At 45.7% G+C, this 15,519-nt stretch overlaps 1 protein-coding gene across 2 annotated transcripts in view; it reads left to right on the top strand.

Annotated features, from left to right (window-relative positions):
* The first annotated feature begins 215 nt into the window (after nucleotides 1-215).
* The window catches only part of BCL2 (BCL2 apoptosis regulator), a 182,331-nt gene continuing 167,027 nt past the window's right edge, over nucleotides 216-15,519 (top strand). Inside the window, exons 1-2 of one of the 2 annotated variants that reach the window (XM_004461005.5) lie at nucleotides 216-1,190; nucleotides 1,399-2,276. In XM_004461005.5, the coding sequence (XP_004461062.1) occupies nucleotides 1,689-2,276 (588 nt within the window). In that variant the 5' untranslated portion in view covers nucleotides 216-1,190; nucleotides 1,399-1,688. Of the gene's footprint in view, nucleotides 2,277-15,519 lie in introns of both variants that reach the window. The other variant, XM_058277857.2, reaches the window with a different exon arrangement.

The following is a 15,519-nucleotide window of genomic DNA, read 5'->3' as shown; positions in this document are numbered from 1 at the left end:
CGGGCGCGCGCGCCATGGGTCGGCGCCGCCGCGGGCCGGGCCGCGGGGCCTGGGGCCGGAGCCGGGGCGCGGGGCGGCGGGGGCGGCCGGGCGGCCGCGGGCCGGGCGCTTTCTTTCTTCTTTTTTTGAATGAACCGTGTGACGTACGCACAGGAAACCAGGCGCAGGGCGAGGAGAATGAAGTAAGAGGCCGGGCCCCCGCCCGCGCCGCCCCCTTCCTCCCCGCCCCCGCCCGCGCCCCGCCGCCCGCCCTCGGCGCGCCCGCCCCGCGCTCTCGGTTTCCCCGCCGAGCCGCCGCCGCCGCCGCCGCCGCCGCTGCAAGTGAATGTGCCCGGGCGCCGCCAGCTCCCGCCGGCGGCCGTCCCCGCGCGAAGCGGGCTGCGCGGCCGAGCAGCGCGGGAGGCGGGCGCCGCCGCCGCCGCCGCCGCCGCGCGGGAGGAGCAGCAGGAGGAGAAAGGGTGCGCAGCCCGGAGGCGGGTGCGCCGGTGGGGTGCAGCGGAAGAGGGGGTCCAGGGGGGAGAACTTCGTAGCCGTCATCCTTTTTAGGAAAAGAGGGAAAAAATAAAACCCTCCCCCGCCACCGCCTCCTCGCCACCCCGCGCCGCACCACACACAGCGCGGGCGGCTCGCGCGCGGCACCGGCGGCCCGGGCGCGTCCTGCCTGCGTTTACCGAGCAGCTTTTCGGCAAATGCATTTGCTGGGCGGACTTTGAGCCGGAGAGGCGGCCTCCCCCCGGGCCCGGCCCTGCCGTCGGGCCGCCTCCCCCCGTCTCTCGGCCCGGGAGGCGTGAAGCAGTCCCGTGGATGGGGATCCGTGTCCGCGCGTGTGCGTGCGTGGGCGAATTGCCGAGAGGGGGAAATCGCCGGACTTCTGCACATACTGGACTGAACGTGGTTATTCATCTGCTGCCGCCGCCGCTGCTGCCTTGTCCTCTCGTGCTCTTAAAGCGCTGCGATCGGGATTCCTACGGATTGACATTTCTGTGAAGCCAGAGCCTGCGATTCAACCTCGAGGTTCTCCTCGTTTCCAGCCCCTTCCGACTCCCGGTTCCTTTGCAAGTTTCTAAGCAGCTCCAGCTGGAGAATTCGGAAGATTGCTGGCATCGTTGCCTTATGCATTGGTTTGATTTTACAAAAAAAAAAAAAAAAGGAAACTTGACAGAGGATCATGCTGTCCTTAAAAAATACAAGTAAGTTCCTTGCACAGGAAATCGGTTTAATGTAACTTTGAGAGGAAACGTTTGAGATTTGAACTTGAAGTTCGCGGGATTTCCAGGCCATTTAATACATGCTCTTGTCGCCCTGGAACTCGTGTGGCTGCCCCGCTCTCACCCCGTGCATCAAGGCAAATGCACCTGATTGTGACTTCTTCGTTCTCTTTCTTTTTTACCCTTTCAGCATCACCGAGGAAGTAGACTGATATGAACAATAATTCATTCTGATCATGTGCCTCATGAAATAAAGATCCGAAAGAAATCTGAATCTCAAAATTTCCTGCATCTCATGCCAAAGGGGAAACACCAGAGTCAAGTGTTCCGCGTGGCTGAAGACACGCCCTCATCCAAGAATGCAAAGCACATCCAATAAAATAGCTGGATTATAACTATTCTGCTTTCTTTCGGGATCGTGCGGTGGGAGCGGGGGCGAGAGGTGCCCTTGGCACCCGGCTGCTTTGCCTTGGGGCAAGGATGGCGCACGCGGGGCGCACAGGGTATGATAACCGGGAGATAGTGATGAAGTACATCCATTATAAGCTGTCGCAGAGGGGCTACGAGTGGGAGGCGGGAGACGCGGGCGCCGCGCTCCCCGGGGCCACCCCCGCGCCAGGCATCTTCTCCTCCCAGCCAGGGCGCGCAGCCCCTGCCGCCGCGCCCCGGGACCCGGCCGCCAGGACCTCGCCGCCGCCCCCCGCCGCCCCCGCCGCCGCGGCCGCCGCGGGGCCCGCGCTCAGCCCGGTGCCACCTGTGGTCCACCTGACCCTGCGCCAGGCCGGCGGTGACTTCTCTCGTCGCTACCGCCGCGACTTCGCCGAGATGTCCAGCCAGTTACACCTGACCCCCTTCACCGCGAGGGGACGCTTCGCCACGGTGGTGGAGGAACTCTTCAGGGATGGGGTGAACTGGGGGAGGATTGTGGCCTTCTTTGAGTTCGGTGGGGTCATGTGTGTGGAGAGCGTCAACCGGGAGATGTCGCCCCTGGTGGACAACATCGCCCTGTGGATGACCGAGTACCTGAACCGGCACCTGCACACCTGGATCCAGGATAACGGAGGCTGGGTAGGTGCATGTCTGGTTGAATGGGAGCCTGCGCTCCAAGCCAGAGGAGGCCGTGGGTGCAGTGTGGGTGGGCGCCGGTGGCAAGCCGAGGCTTTGGAGCCGGTGCAGAAAAATCGGGTTGTTTCTTGCCTGCCTCCCTCCCTCCCCTCTCCTGCCCTCTCCTGCCCTCTCCTGCCCTCTCCCAGGCTTTCCCTGCCAACCCTTCTGTGATAAATCCTTCCCGCCCAAAATGTTTTCCCTGCTGGCCAGCCGTTGAAGTTCAGAGATCCAGCATGTGCCACCCACTAGGCTCTTAGGATAAATGGGCTCCTTTGAGCGTTTCTCAAGCTGTGGTCCAGGGATCCCCCGAATCACAGTTACCTGGCCTGGGTAGTTGGTTGACTTCTTGCCAGGAGTGGGTCGCAGGGATCTGCATTTTAGACCAGCTCCCCTGAGGGAGTCTTCAGGGTGCTAACAGTGGAGAACCCACCCAGCTAGAACAGACGCCATCAGAGTGGTGAGGGGATGCCTTCCTGACTCACTTGGTAAAATTCATCAGAGAAGAAAACCCCTTTTTCTGGAAAACTTAGCTGTGTTGGTAAAGAGGTAAGTGGACATTCCGAGAGCCCGTGGACTCTGGTGTAGAATGTGTGCCGCTTTCCCAGTGGACGCGGCAGTGTGTCTAGAAGAATGTTGGGATATGGACGGTGGACCTTATCGCATGGGCCACTCTGCATGGGCTGCACACTTGACGTTCTATTTCTCTAACTGGCAGGTGGTTTAAAAGTTCGCTGGAATGTTAGTACCTTTTACTTTTCACCACCTAAAATCCACATCCTTTTGTGGTCTCCTCTGCTGAAAAAGCCTGTGTCTAGGGTATCTCTGTAAGGCAGAGAGAGATGGATTCTTAACCTGTGGATGCTCTCCTGTCCTGCCTGTGGTTGGAGTGATTGATGCCTGTACTTCTGAAGAACACCTGTGAGATGATTTGCTCCCGGTGCTGTGTGAGATGGCGCTTCCATCATTTTACCAGGCAGTTGCTCTGTTCTGTGGTCTTTGGGGGAGGCATGCAGACCCTAAGTAAGACTCCAGGGTTGTTCAGATCTGCATCTTCTATCTAAAGTTACTCCTTTATGAAAAAGGAAAAGAAGAATTCTTGTCTGAAGATATTTTAGGCCTTTTGTTTTAATGCAAAGAGTTATTGTTGAAAAAGGATGCAATTCAGTGCTTCCTCTTATAGTCTCTTGGGAGAATTACTAATCTTATTATTTTATCGGACCTAATGGGAGCAAAAAGCTGGGGGTTAGATTTCAAGAAGTGCATTACATGTTTTACTACATTATACAAAGTGTGCTAATATTAAGAGGCCAAAAAAGAAAAAAGGTCCAAACAAGGAGATGCCTGGCATGAGAATATAATATCTGTTGCTATTTGATCAAAGCTGATGAAACACTGATGCCACTGTAAAATGTTTATAAGTAAAATTAATGAAAAATCCCAGGTTAAGTCTCTAAAGTTTAAATGTCCTTTCTGAATTATTTGTTTGTTGAGACCTCACATTATCAGATCTTTAGTAATTCTAGAAGAACTTACCAAAGGGTGAGAAGAATATTCTTGTTAAATACGTGGTTACATGGGTGGTTTTATTTTTTAACTGTCATAACCAAAGAGGTAGGAACTTCTAGACTCTAAAAGAATCATGTTAAAAACCAAATTAAAATTTATTTAATAGTCAAAAATCACCATTTTAAACTTTCTTTCAGGTTGAAAGAAATCCAAGGTACTAACTTGTCACCTATTAAGTAATTTGATAAAGAAGTGGGAAACTGAAACGTATGTTTACGATGGAAACTAAGATATAACCTTGATCTTCATAATTCAGTTGCAGTGTGTCAACATCTCATACAATTGAGGTTTCTTTTTAAGTGAAGGCTTACTTTTTTCCTCCTTTCAAAATAGAGTTTTCATAGGAGAGCATATCTTTGTGGTCCACAGGTATCTGAGGTTGATAAATGTAGAGGCTACATTTTATGATGCCAAACCACAGTGACATACTGTAGAACATGATAAAAAAATTTTTGACAGAACCTCTTAAAGTTAAAATAAATCACATAGGAGCACAGCTGGCCGATGGTAAAATGTGTAGTAGTTTTCAAAACAACACATAGATTGATGACTATCTAGGAAACACCACAGAATTTGGCAAGGAAAAAAGTATATATCAGGAAATGCAATCGTTTATGGACACTTTGGAATAAAAGTGGTAGAACTTGAGTTTTAAATGGCTTGCCTGTTATTCCCAATGTGCATTATTAGTGCAAATTTGTGTTGTAGGGATTTGGCATACAGATTTCCCTCCACATTTGCACCAGCCAAGGGTTTCATCTCTCATAACGTGGTGCATCTTACACTTAAAAGTAGTCTTAACGGTGGTGAAGTTTGTCAAGAGAGCGCGGATGTTTTTCTCACGTGGCAACGACCTGCTCTGTTCCCAGGACTTGGGGGACCAGCTCATCTTCTGAATAATATCCTAGTAATATACTAATGGGGGCTTTGACTTGAAGTCACTTTTGTCTTTGCTGCTGCCAATGCAAAATCAGAACCTCCTGAGGCTGAGGAAAACTCTTTGTATCCCCGTGTCCCATAACTGCAAGAAAGCAGAGCCTTGGAATGATGTGCCTCTCACAGAAGGTCCCCAAAGCCTCCAAATCAAATAAAGAATAAAGAAGAGATTGGATGTAGAGTGGAGTGTGGCTTTATTCCTGCCTGAATAGGGTATTGTGTGGTATCCAGAAAAAGGCAGGACAGCTAGAAACGGTCTCGGACCTTGCTGTGCCTCAGTGTGGTTCATGGGCATCACCTGGGACCGTCTTAGAAAAGCAGACTCAGACCCCACCTCAGATCTAATGCATTGGAATCTGTGGTTAACAGGGTCCCCCGGTGATGTGTGTGTACATTCAGGTGAGAGAAGGGCTGACTGGGATACTTGATCTTTTAGAAAGAGTGACGCCCTGGGATGGAGCCATGCACAGTCCCTTTCCAGCAGCTCCGCATGGCCCACGATATTACCTAGAATGCCAAATATATCCCAGCTGTCTAGTAGGGTGATCTGACCTGGGAAGAAATAGAGACAAGGTAACTTGCTATAAACCTCTCTTCTCAGGAATGTTTTTCGTAGTAGCTCTCCAGTTTGTTTTGGCATCACTGGCCCCAGGAATGAAAACCCACTTTTTTACTCCAATTAAAGGCAGAAGATTTAGCTCTTTTAATTGCTCTATTTGGTTATTATTTTATCCCCTTGTAGCATGGTTTATTGCTATAAATGAGGTCCATGGCCTTGAGACTGCTTTAGGACAAAGGGGCTCTTGCAAGCAAAGGACTGAAATAGGGGCAAGTTGGTGAGATAAAATCATTAGCACCCTCCAAGCTAAGAATGTGGCATCATTCAGCTTCATGCCTTAAAAGAAAAGTGAGACATGGACCACTTAAAGAAAGAGATGGTCCAAACAAGAGGTTGCTCGGCTTCATCTGTTGATGAGATGGTGGTGCAACTTGTTTTGTTTTGTTTTGGTCTTTTGGATTTGGTTGTTTGGGAAGATAGGAACTTACTTCTCTGCAGATGTTGGTGTCCTTTTTATCAGTTAGCAGGAAGCAGTCCACATCCAGCAAACCATTTGATAAACTGGAAAGCAGTACCATTCTCATGCCAGGGTAAAAATGACGTGAAAGAGCATCATTTTTATAGTGGCTGAGTATTAGCCACTTGTGGCCTCTTTTGGCAGCAAGATGATAGGGGGTTAAAAATAGCCTGACGATGATCCAATCTTAAATAATATCTTGAATGATGAACTTTCCTTGGGAAAGTACATCTTTCTGCCTCTTCAGAATCACATGATCCCTTTCGGTAATTTATTTTGTAGAAAAAAATACATGATTGTGCCTCGAGTTTTCCATCATGTGCTTTTGACTGATTACATTTCTGGACCTTCGCAAAGTTTTATAGTTCACCCAATCCTCATCTCTGTTTCAGAGCTTTTGTTGTTATTTAGTGTTCTTTGAAAACATAGCTGTCTTTTGTGCATCCTGTTCTTTTGGGTTGTGCTTTCCAGGGAGAATGGATTGCTCTTTTTGAAAGCAATCCTTGATTGAGTTGGTGCATTTCAGACTGCTTAAACGTCTTTAGCCACACACGCACCACCAGGTAACAGAAAGCCTCAGATTGGAAGGAAGAAGAAAAGAGAAGAAAAGCCCGACTCTTGCAGCTTTTTGTTCTCTTGCTTCCAGTCTTCGCGGCGTTTTGGAGGGCTGATGAGCGCGCTCATGAAGCCGTGGTGGTGCTGTGTTCCGCTCAGCGCATGGCGCCCCGTTGCTGGGTCACGCATCGTGTCTTAGCAGTCGTTTAGCCATGCACTACTTCAGCAGAGATACATTTGTGCTAGAAATCAGCACGGTCTTTGTAGTGCCCAAGTAGAAAGGTTCCCCTCCCTGCACCCCTTTCCCTGGGGGATGTATTGTGTTTGAGGTTCAAAGGTTCTGTTAAACCTTTTTAAGGTAATCTAATATCATCTTATTCAGGCACAGCAGTAACCTTTCACTCTTTCTCCCCAGCCGCGTATAGGAAACCACTCACTGAATTTCCTTCACTAGGAAGTTTTTTCTTTCATTCCTCTTGGTTTGGTTCGAACAAAACTAGAGTTTGTGGTCTAAAGGGGATTAACGATCAAAATCATCCAAGGGCCCAGGCAGTTACTCGACAGACACGAATGTGGGGCTCATTCGTGGACCTTGGGGTCACAGGGAGGAAAGCTTTGCCCCTGCCTGGGATGGACTCACAGCCCAGGGCTGCAGATGCCATGGTGAACTCATAGTTTATCGGGCAGTCCAGAAACGTGGTCCAAGATTCTCAGAAGAAAGAAGAAAAGAAAAAAAATTGCCTCAAGTATATGTTATTTTGCATACACTGCAGTCTTTGTCTAAAGAAGTTATTTCTAACCATATGGCTGTTCATGTGTGCATTAGACCTGATTTAAATAGTGTGGTGGTGGGGGGAGAATGTCGATAACTTTAAAAATACTGTGTAACATAGCCATGTGCTGAAGAGAACTGAAAGGCAGGGGGAGTTCCCGGGGCTGAATATTTACCCACTGAGTACTCCTTAGGCACATTAAAAAAAGAAAGACCTAATAAACACTAGCCCTCAGTGTTTAAAGTATTTCAGTAATTCTTTTTTTTTTTTTCTTTTTAGGAGGTACTGGGGATTGAACCCAGGACCTCGTACATGGGAAGGAGGGGCTCAACCACTGAGCTACATCCATTCCCCAATGAGAGTTGGTTTCTTCGTTTGTTTGTTTGTTTCTAGGAGGTACTGGGGATCAAACCCGGGACCTCCTACATGGGAAGTAGGCTCTCAACCACTTGAGCTGCATCTGCTCCCCTCATTAATTCTTTTTTAAGTAAAAGAGAATTGAGGTTATGATTCATATGATTAGAACAGCTTATTTTTAAGAACTGTCTTTGTTAAATAAATCATTCTTGTATGCAGAAAAATATTAAGTAGGTTTTGAAGCAGAACAGGAGCTTTTCTGTTGGCCAGAAAACCATTCATTTTGTTTTGTTTCTAAGTTTTATAGCGCTGTTCTGCTTATCAGGAGACTTCTCTTTTCAAATGATATTTACAGAAATTCATCGACCAGTGTGATATATACGTTCCTAAAGAGCAGATGTTCATCTTCTGATGTCTTGCAGTTGTGATCCTCTTTCTTTAAATGGAGACGGTAATACTTTTAAAATCACAGCAAAGCTGTTTTCATTTTTAGAAGTATTTTTGAAGGTGGCCCCTTGCTATTCTGATATCTGTCCATTTCTATAGTGCCAGCACTATTTGTCTGCTCTTTATCTGCCAAACAGAAGGTAAGTCCACCTGGCCTCTAGCAAGTGATTCTTAAGTGATGAGTCCCATCTCTCCAAAGTTTGGGCTTTCTCAAAGGCATTGCCCCACCTCCATGCCTTCCCCACCTGCATCATCATCCTACCTGCTCCTGGTTACATTCTAACAGGTGAAGGGTAGGATTCACCTAAAAAATGGGTTTAACTAAAACGACACCATAACCCCCACTCTAATCTGGCTCCAGGCAGCAGGGCAAGCAGAATTCTGTCAAAACCTACTATCCTTTCCATGCAGAGGTAAAAAAATTCCAGTCCTGTGCAGGGAAAGGATAGTAACTGTGGGCAGAATTTTTACCTGCTCTGGATCCCTATAGTGCAAGATTACAGTGGTGGTTATACTCAGCCTTCGATAAATTTTGACTCACTAAACTTAGCTAAAATAGCTATAGTGAAGACTACTTCCCCAAATGCCCTCTTCAACATGGTAGAAAGGGGATGTCCCTGACATGCTGGTATGACCAGTTGTAGCAATATACTGAGGTACATGGGTGATTTTTCTGAGACAGCGGCCAGATTCCACGAGGAGGTTTACCTTGGAAGGTACCTTCTCGTCCACATTGCACACAGAATGCATGCTTCTGTGGGAAACTCTTTATTTGGAAAAGTTATCTTTCTCTTCTGCTTCTTGTTTTGCCTTCAGAATTTCAGGGATAGAACCATATTCCATTTTTAGTTAATAATCAGCCCATCAGCTCTCTGGGGCTTCGATGTAATGAGTCAGAAGCTTATGACCGGCTCCACTCTGTTCTTTATTATGTCTCCCGAAAACAACCCAAGAACCCAAAGTGTCAAGTGGAGCTTTAATTTTTCAAGGGAGGTTTCTCCATCAAGACCTATATATCTTTTCTTGTGACAGTTCCAATTGCTGTATTTCTGTTTTTAACTGTCTTGTCTTCAGCTGCAAAGGAGTATCGAGATTTTATGAATTTCAGTGCTTGGAGCGCTGAACAAGGGATCAGTGTTGCAGATTGTCTTTTCTTGACTTCTCCTAGCTTTTCTTGGTATATATCTAGGATTTCTTCTGCATTGCAACACAATGAGTATTATGTCAGGGTGTCTACTCTGAAATTGAAATGCAGTCAACTGCATTGAAGCTAAAAAAAAGTGGGACAAGATTCTTAGACCTTTTAATTCAAAGCCTGTTTGGTATATGTAGCCTTCTTATAGCATAGGAATAAGGTAAATTACAAATCTTTTATCATCAGCTTTAGGTATTCATTTTTTAAAAAATCTCTGGAAAAAAAAATAGATGAGCCAAAAGGATGCCAGTGTTGGAACTTCTAGGTCTAAAATTTCAGGATAATCTCCTAGCCATTTCCTTTGTGGATTTCTGCCAGTATCTGTGTGTGCGTGTGTGTGTTTCAACACTGAAAACTCCAAAAGAGGTGCTCTATAACAAAAATTATAAGTATGGTGAGACACAGCCACTTACTAAATATTAAAGTGACAGTACAAGAAGAAAACTATTTGTCGATGACTTGATTGAGGAAAATGAGCAATTACCTACAGAATTTAACCTCAGTTTCTAAAAAGCAGGGCAGCAATGGAAATGTGAAGTGATAAGACTTGTTATTTAATATAGTGTGCACTTTTTTTTTGCTGAAAAATCACTTATTGAGCATCTTACTCAGTGTTTTAGTTAAGTAAAAAATGTGTAAGATAACTTTGCCATCAAGGAATTTATCAACCTGTAGGGACTAAGACAAGTAAGAGAGTTGCCATAATCTGTGACACTCTTCACTGGACAGACAGATCTGATCCAGCTAGAAGGGGATTCAGAAAAGTTCCCTGCAGGAGATAGTTTTTGACATGAGCTGTGGAGCACAGGTGGGAGATGTGGGGAAGAGCATATCAGATCATGGGGACCAGAGGAGGCAAGGCAGGATCAACGAGGGGGTGTAGGGAGTCTCGAGGAGTCTCACTAGCAGGACCTGAGAGATTTTGCAGGAGTTAAGACTGTGGTTTGAGAACACCTCCCTGGCTGGGTCCTAAGATGTGAGGTTTGTCTCTGACTTGGCCGATGATAAAAGGATGTCGAAAGAGTTCTGACACAAGGTGGGATATGTGCGCTTGCGGAAGAATCAATAGCTGTGGTTGGGCAGTGGGAGACCAAGTGGGAGCTTTGAACCATAGAGGTAGAGAGGCGAGTGGAGGAGCTGGGGGCAGGTATGGGGTGGCACCCAGATGGAACCCAAGGTCTGGCGACAGATTGAACGTGAGGATGGTGGGAAAGAATCTGAAGGGCTCGTCTGATTCCAGTTGACTTAAAAAATGATGTCATCTTTAAGAGAGAAAGGGAAGATAAGAACAGGTGCTGTTTTGTGGGGGCAGACGTGATGGATGTAATTTTGGACATGTTCACCTGGAGCTGCCACTAGGATATCCCAGAAGAAATGCCCAGTAAGCCGCTGGGTAGAAGGACCTGGAGCTCAAGAGAGAAGTTGACCCTAGCACTCACAATATGCCTCTTCCTTGAAACCCTGTGGATTTTCCTCTTTCTTCTTTCATTTCCAAAAGGGTCATAAATGCCTCTACTGATTCTTCCCTCTTTTGTTACAGCTGACTGTATTACATTTCCCAAAAGTGCTCTGTAAACGGATTGGGTTAGGGTGATTGACTGGAACTTTAATGTTCAAAGCTTCACTCCAAAATACCATTTTTCCTACTTAAAAAAGATAATTCAATTACAGTCAAAATAGTGTTGCTCCCACATCCTGTTAGTTCCCTTCATTTGTGGCTCTAGGTTTACAAATCAAGGTGCTCTCCTTCGTTGGGACTTCCTTACCGAATATATAAATTATCCTATAAATTCCACCTGTCACCTAGCATGGTAGAGAGTAGGTGCACACAATGATTGTCTTCTGAATGAATGAATGACTAGAAGCCAGTTTGTTAGAGACACTTTATAATCCTAACCAGCTAATGTTCTCCCTTTCCCCTTATTTTATGTGTATATAGTGTGTGTGTGGTGGTGGTGGTGGCGGTGTATGTGTGTGTGTGGGGGTGTCCCAAATGTCCCACAGGTTTGCTAACATTTACTGGAAATGAAGAAAGAAAATTAAGTATTTTTATTTCAACCTTCATCACAGAATTTTAAAAGCATGTTATACATATCTGAAAGGAAATCTTCTAGATTTTGCTCTATATTAAATATTCAACACTTATCAGTCCTTAATGCTAATGTTAGATCCTTTCCTGCTGACGATCACCTGTCTGTTTACAAAGAATGTAAACACGATCTTCATGTATGTGCATATTGATCGTATTCCTTGTATTTCATTTCTCCAGCCTAATCCAGACTATGGAATCTTAAAGTCTGAGATTATTCATCCCCCTGTCATTAAAGAAAGCAGGGCTTGACCAAGGTTCTCACAGTGGGAAATGGTTTTTTTTTCCCTCTGATCACTGTTGTAGCTCAAATAGAAAAGAACTGCTGCATAAAAGTCACGAGGACAGGTGATGCCCATAGTCCTTCCCCTGCAAAATCCAGCTGCTAAGTGAGGTGGTCGTCAGTATAGTTCAGGCTTCCTAGAGGCGAGCGAACCTGCGATGTCCTTTCTTACTGACACGACCAACAAGGATGACCTCCGTGGGATCATAGTTAAAGCAGCTCTTTGGCCAAGTGCTCAGCCCTGGTCCAAGCAAGCATCACAGCCTTTCTATAGTTTGAAGAACTGGTGGAGTCTGCATTTTACAGGGAACCCTCATCCCTCGGCCTGCAGCAAACCCAAATTGCTGTTTGCTCATTATTTATCATCTCTTTGATATCGAGGGTATGATTTGTTTACTTGTAATGAAGCTTGACCATACTTCTCCAGGGGCCTTTTAAAAAGAGGGATGTGTCAGCTTACAGATCTGTCCCCATGAATGAAACCACAAGCAATTTCTCTTCTCTCTCTCTTCTTCCCTTCCTCTCTCTCATCACTTCAGCTGCCATCTGTGCATTTTATTCACATTGCCAGCCCCTCTTCAAGTGGCTTATCTATGAGTGAATTCAGAAACTTCAAATTATAAAGGACACCCAGATAATTGGCCTGTTCTCCAAAGTATCTGTCCCCTGTGTTGCTGCCAGATTCGTTCTTAATGAATACATCCAGTGACAGTGGGATTCTTGAGCTTGCCCGTATCCGTGAGAAAACGAGCTTCCCTGCTTTGTAACAGCTTGCGGCTCAGGAAAAAAAAATGACAGCCATTGCACAAGATTTCTTTGAATGTAGTTTTCTTTCCCATAAATGATACTTTGAGAATACAGTTAAGGGGTTATTAGTTTTCTATTTCATGCTTGGCCTGTGTGTGAGAATAACACAAGCTGTCACTGCAAATCAATAGCTAAGCACAATGCTTTGTCTGGTTAATGTGAGCATTTAATATTTGGCTCAATTAAAAATTAACTGATGAAAGTGCGTCAAATGGAATTAGAAAATACTTTCTGTTAGGAATTTTTAAAGGGCACGACTGATGAGTAAATTAGTGGTTTGGGGGAAATTTAATAGGAGCTGAGGCATTTGACTTCCTTCGAACCTCTCTGTTTGGCTTGGCAGGATACTGAAAAGTGTCCTGGTTCCTATTATTAAGGACCCGCTGCATCTCGGCCTGTTTTGGTGAATAGTTTTGTTTGTTTGTTTTTGCACTTGATCATGCAGTTAAAGCATCTAGAATGGCGGGGGAGCAGTGGTTCTCGGATGGCATCCGTGTTTCATGAGGCACAGGCCTGGAGGCCAGGCACGGGGACGAGAGCCACGGCTTTCAGTCCAGGGAGCGTGGACAGCGTTAAGCGGCAAGTGCAGTGGAGCGTGGTCCGAGCTCGGGAGGAGGCGGGCAGCAGTCGTGGGGCATAGATGAGGCAGTCAGGGCCGCTGCCCAGGAAGCGGGGTCAGCTGAGCAGTTGACCTAGCAAAGCGGACGGGGGGGGGGCGGGGGGGGGGTGCTAAGTGTGCCCGGCAGACAGCGCCGTGGGGGAACAAAGGCCAGAGGCAGGAGAGCACCTGGTGGTGGCATTCCCTGGAGACTCTGTGGGGAGTGGATCAGGAAGAGGACGCTGGAGATGACGTCAGGGGCACCACCATGGAAGGATTTATTGTCAAAAGGCCACTCTGGCTACCCTTCAGACCCATCGATGAGACTGGGGGAAGATTAGAGACCAGAAAGGAGGCTCGTTCTGTAACCGAGCAGGAGACCATGAGCCTTGCCTGGAGAAATGTAGCGGGAAAGGCAAGAAATTGGGTTTGGGGCAATGACTGGGACCAGAATGGACTCTTAGGAAGGTGGAGGGACCAACCGAGTTCAGCAAAACAGCGCTCATTTCAGCTTCCCCTACAGCGGTTTTATTCTATAATAGTTTTGAACTGTTTTGAACTATAAGAATATGGCATTGTGCTGGTTCTGCACAAGTTTATTTATTCCACATTCTCTTAGGTTAGTGTTGCCCGATGGAGAACTTAATTTTGTTAGAATTCACATTGTAATTAACCTTCAGTAAGGATCAGTTAATAAAAGTGTACTTGAAGAAAGAATTCAATTACGAAAGGCAGTTTTCACAGAACTTTCCTCTGGATGAAAAGATCACAACCACCTTTATGTAGGTTTTCAGAGTTTCCAAAGAAATTCTTTGGCCCATTGGAGCGTCACCCCAACCCTAGGCCCATTTCTCTCTGCCTTCCTCTCCCACACCCTTTCCGTTGTTTGCCATTCCCATGGGCAGGATTGAGAAAACTTTGGCTTCGAGAAGCAACTTGAGAGCCAGTAAGTGAAGGAGGAGTTGTTGTCCATTAACACACTCGGAGTCCAGTGTGTATTCCCTACACTGTGCTGCTTCTTGGGCTATGTTCTCACAATGACACTAGAGTCTGCAAAGTAGACAATCAAATATATGTAATTTTGAAAAATAGGATCCTCTTTCTAACTCAGAAATGTTCGGGAAAACCAAACTGTTGTCCTTTGTGTCAGGTGATTTTTCCCTTCTTTGCTTCTGCTTGGGAAGCGTCTCACTGAGGTTCTGGCCGGGTTGGGAGGACTCTGCTGTCGGATGCCCCTGCGTTTGTTTGCTCTAGACCCTGTTAGGAGCCTGTAACTCCTGCCAAGGACAGCTCTCCAGCGGGGTTCCCTGAAAACAGCTCCTTCAACAGAGGGGCAGAGTAGAACTCCATAGGTGATTCTTTTTTGATTGTTGCTATCTACATAACAATTCACTTTTGTACTTACTTTTAAAATTGAAATCCCCTCTCTAGGTGCCCAATTAAAATTTGGTGTTTATAGAATTAAAAAATGGTGTCGTCTCAAGTCGGTAAGCTGTCCACTGTGTCCAAAGAGCATGCAGCTAGGTTACCTCAACTTCATTCATTCAAGAAATGTTTATGAAGAGCCTACTATGCGCGGGGCACTCTTATAGGCACTGGAGGTATAACAAAAAATATGACAGTCAAGGACTTGGCATTCATGAGCTAAGGTTGTGGGGAAATAGTTACAGTAAACAGATAAGCAATGAATAACTGAAGGACTACAAAGAAAATAAAACAGGGTGATGTGATGTAGAAGTGATTATGGGGCAATATTAACTTCTTATATTAGTCTTAGAGGTTCTTATAGTGGAATTGCAATTTATACAAAGAAGGTTTAGTGGCTTTTCTTTATTAACAGCTGAGAACAGTGTTCCATCTTAAGTTTACTGGTGTAATGTAACCCTTATATTAGCTTGAAATGGGTTACTATGCACAATATGGAATTAAAGAAGATTGTACTATGCACAATATGGAATTAAAGAAGACTCGGACTAGTTAGAGCTAATATAATTGGGAGCACTTTTTCCCTGACCCCTCTGCTTTCATCCTTCCCATTTTTCCAGTTCTCTTTCTCACAATGTTGGTAATTGGCCTTGAACACTGAAAGTCAGGAAGAAGGAAGGAAACGAACATTTATTGAGCACCAATATGTGCCAGCCTTCGGGTGTAAGACTTTAACGCATGGGAGGTTATGCAGCCTCAATGGCTTCCCCATGAGGATAGGAAGTGGAATTGTGGATGAGGAAACCATGGTTCAGCAAGGTCAGATAACTTCATTGGTTAAGAAGCAAAACCAGGATCCTTTATTTAAGCAATTCGAGTGGCAATTGATGTCCTCTGAAATTTAAAAAAAAAAAAAATTAATACCAAAACCTATGAAAAATGACGATTCAATACCTGAGGGTTTTGGTTTTCTTTTTTATTTCTTTGGGAAGCCAATTAACCATCTTAATTTTAGTAACGAGTAGGTGAAATCTTTCTCACAACATGGATTTTTTTTAAAAAAAGTTCTTCCATAGTTAAAAACCAAAATGAAACAT

The sequence above is a fragment of the Dasypus novemcinctus genome, chromosome 16, assembly GCF_030445035.2.
Source record: "Dasypus novemcinctus isolate mDasNov1 chromosome 16, mDasNov1.1.hap2, whole genome shotgun sequence".
Classification (NCBI taxonomy): Eukaryota; Metazoa; Chordata; class Mammalia; order Cingulata; family Dasypodidae; genus Dasypus; species Dasypus novemcinctus.
The sequence above is the reverse complement of the archived record's forward strand: the minus strand, read 5'-3'. Positions and strand labels throughout refer to the sequence as shown.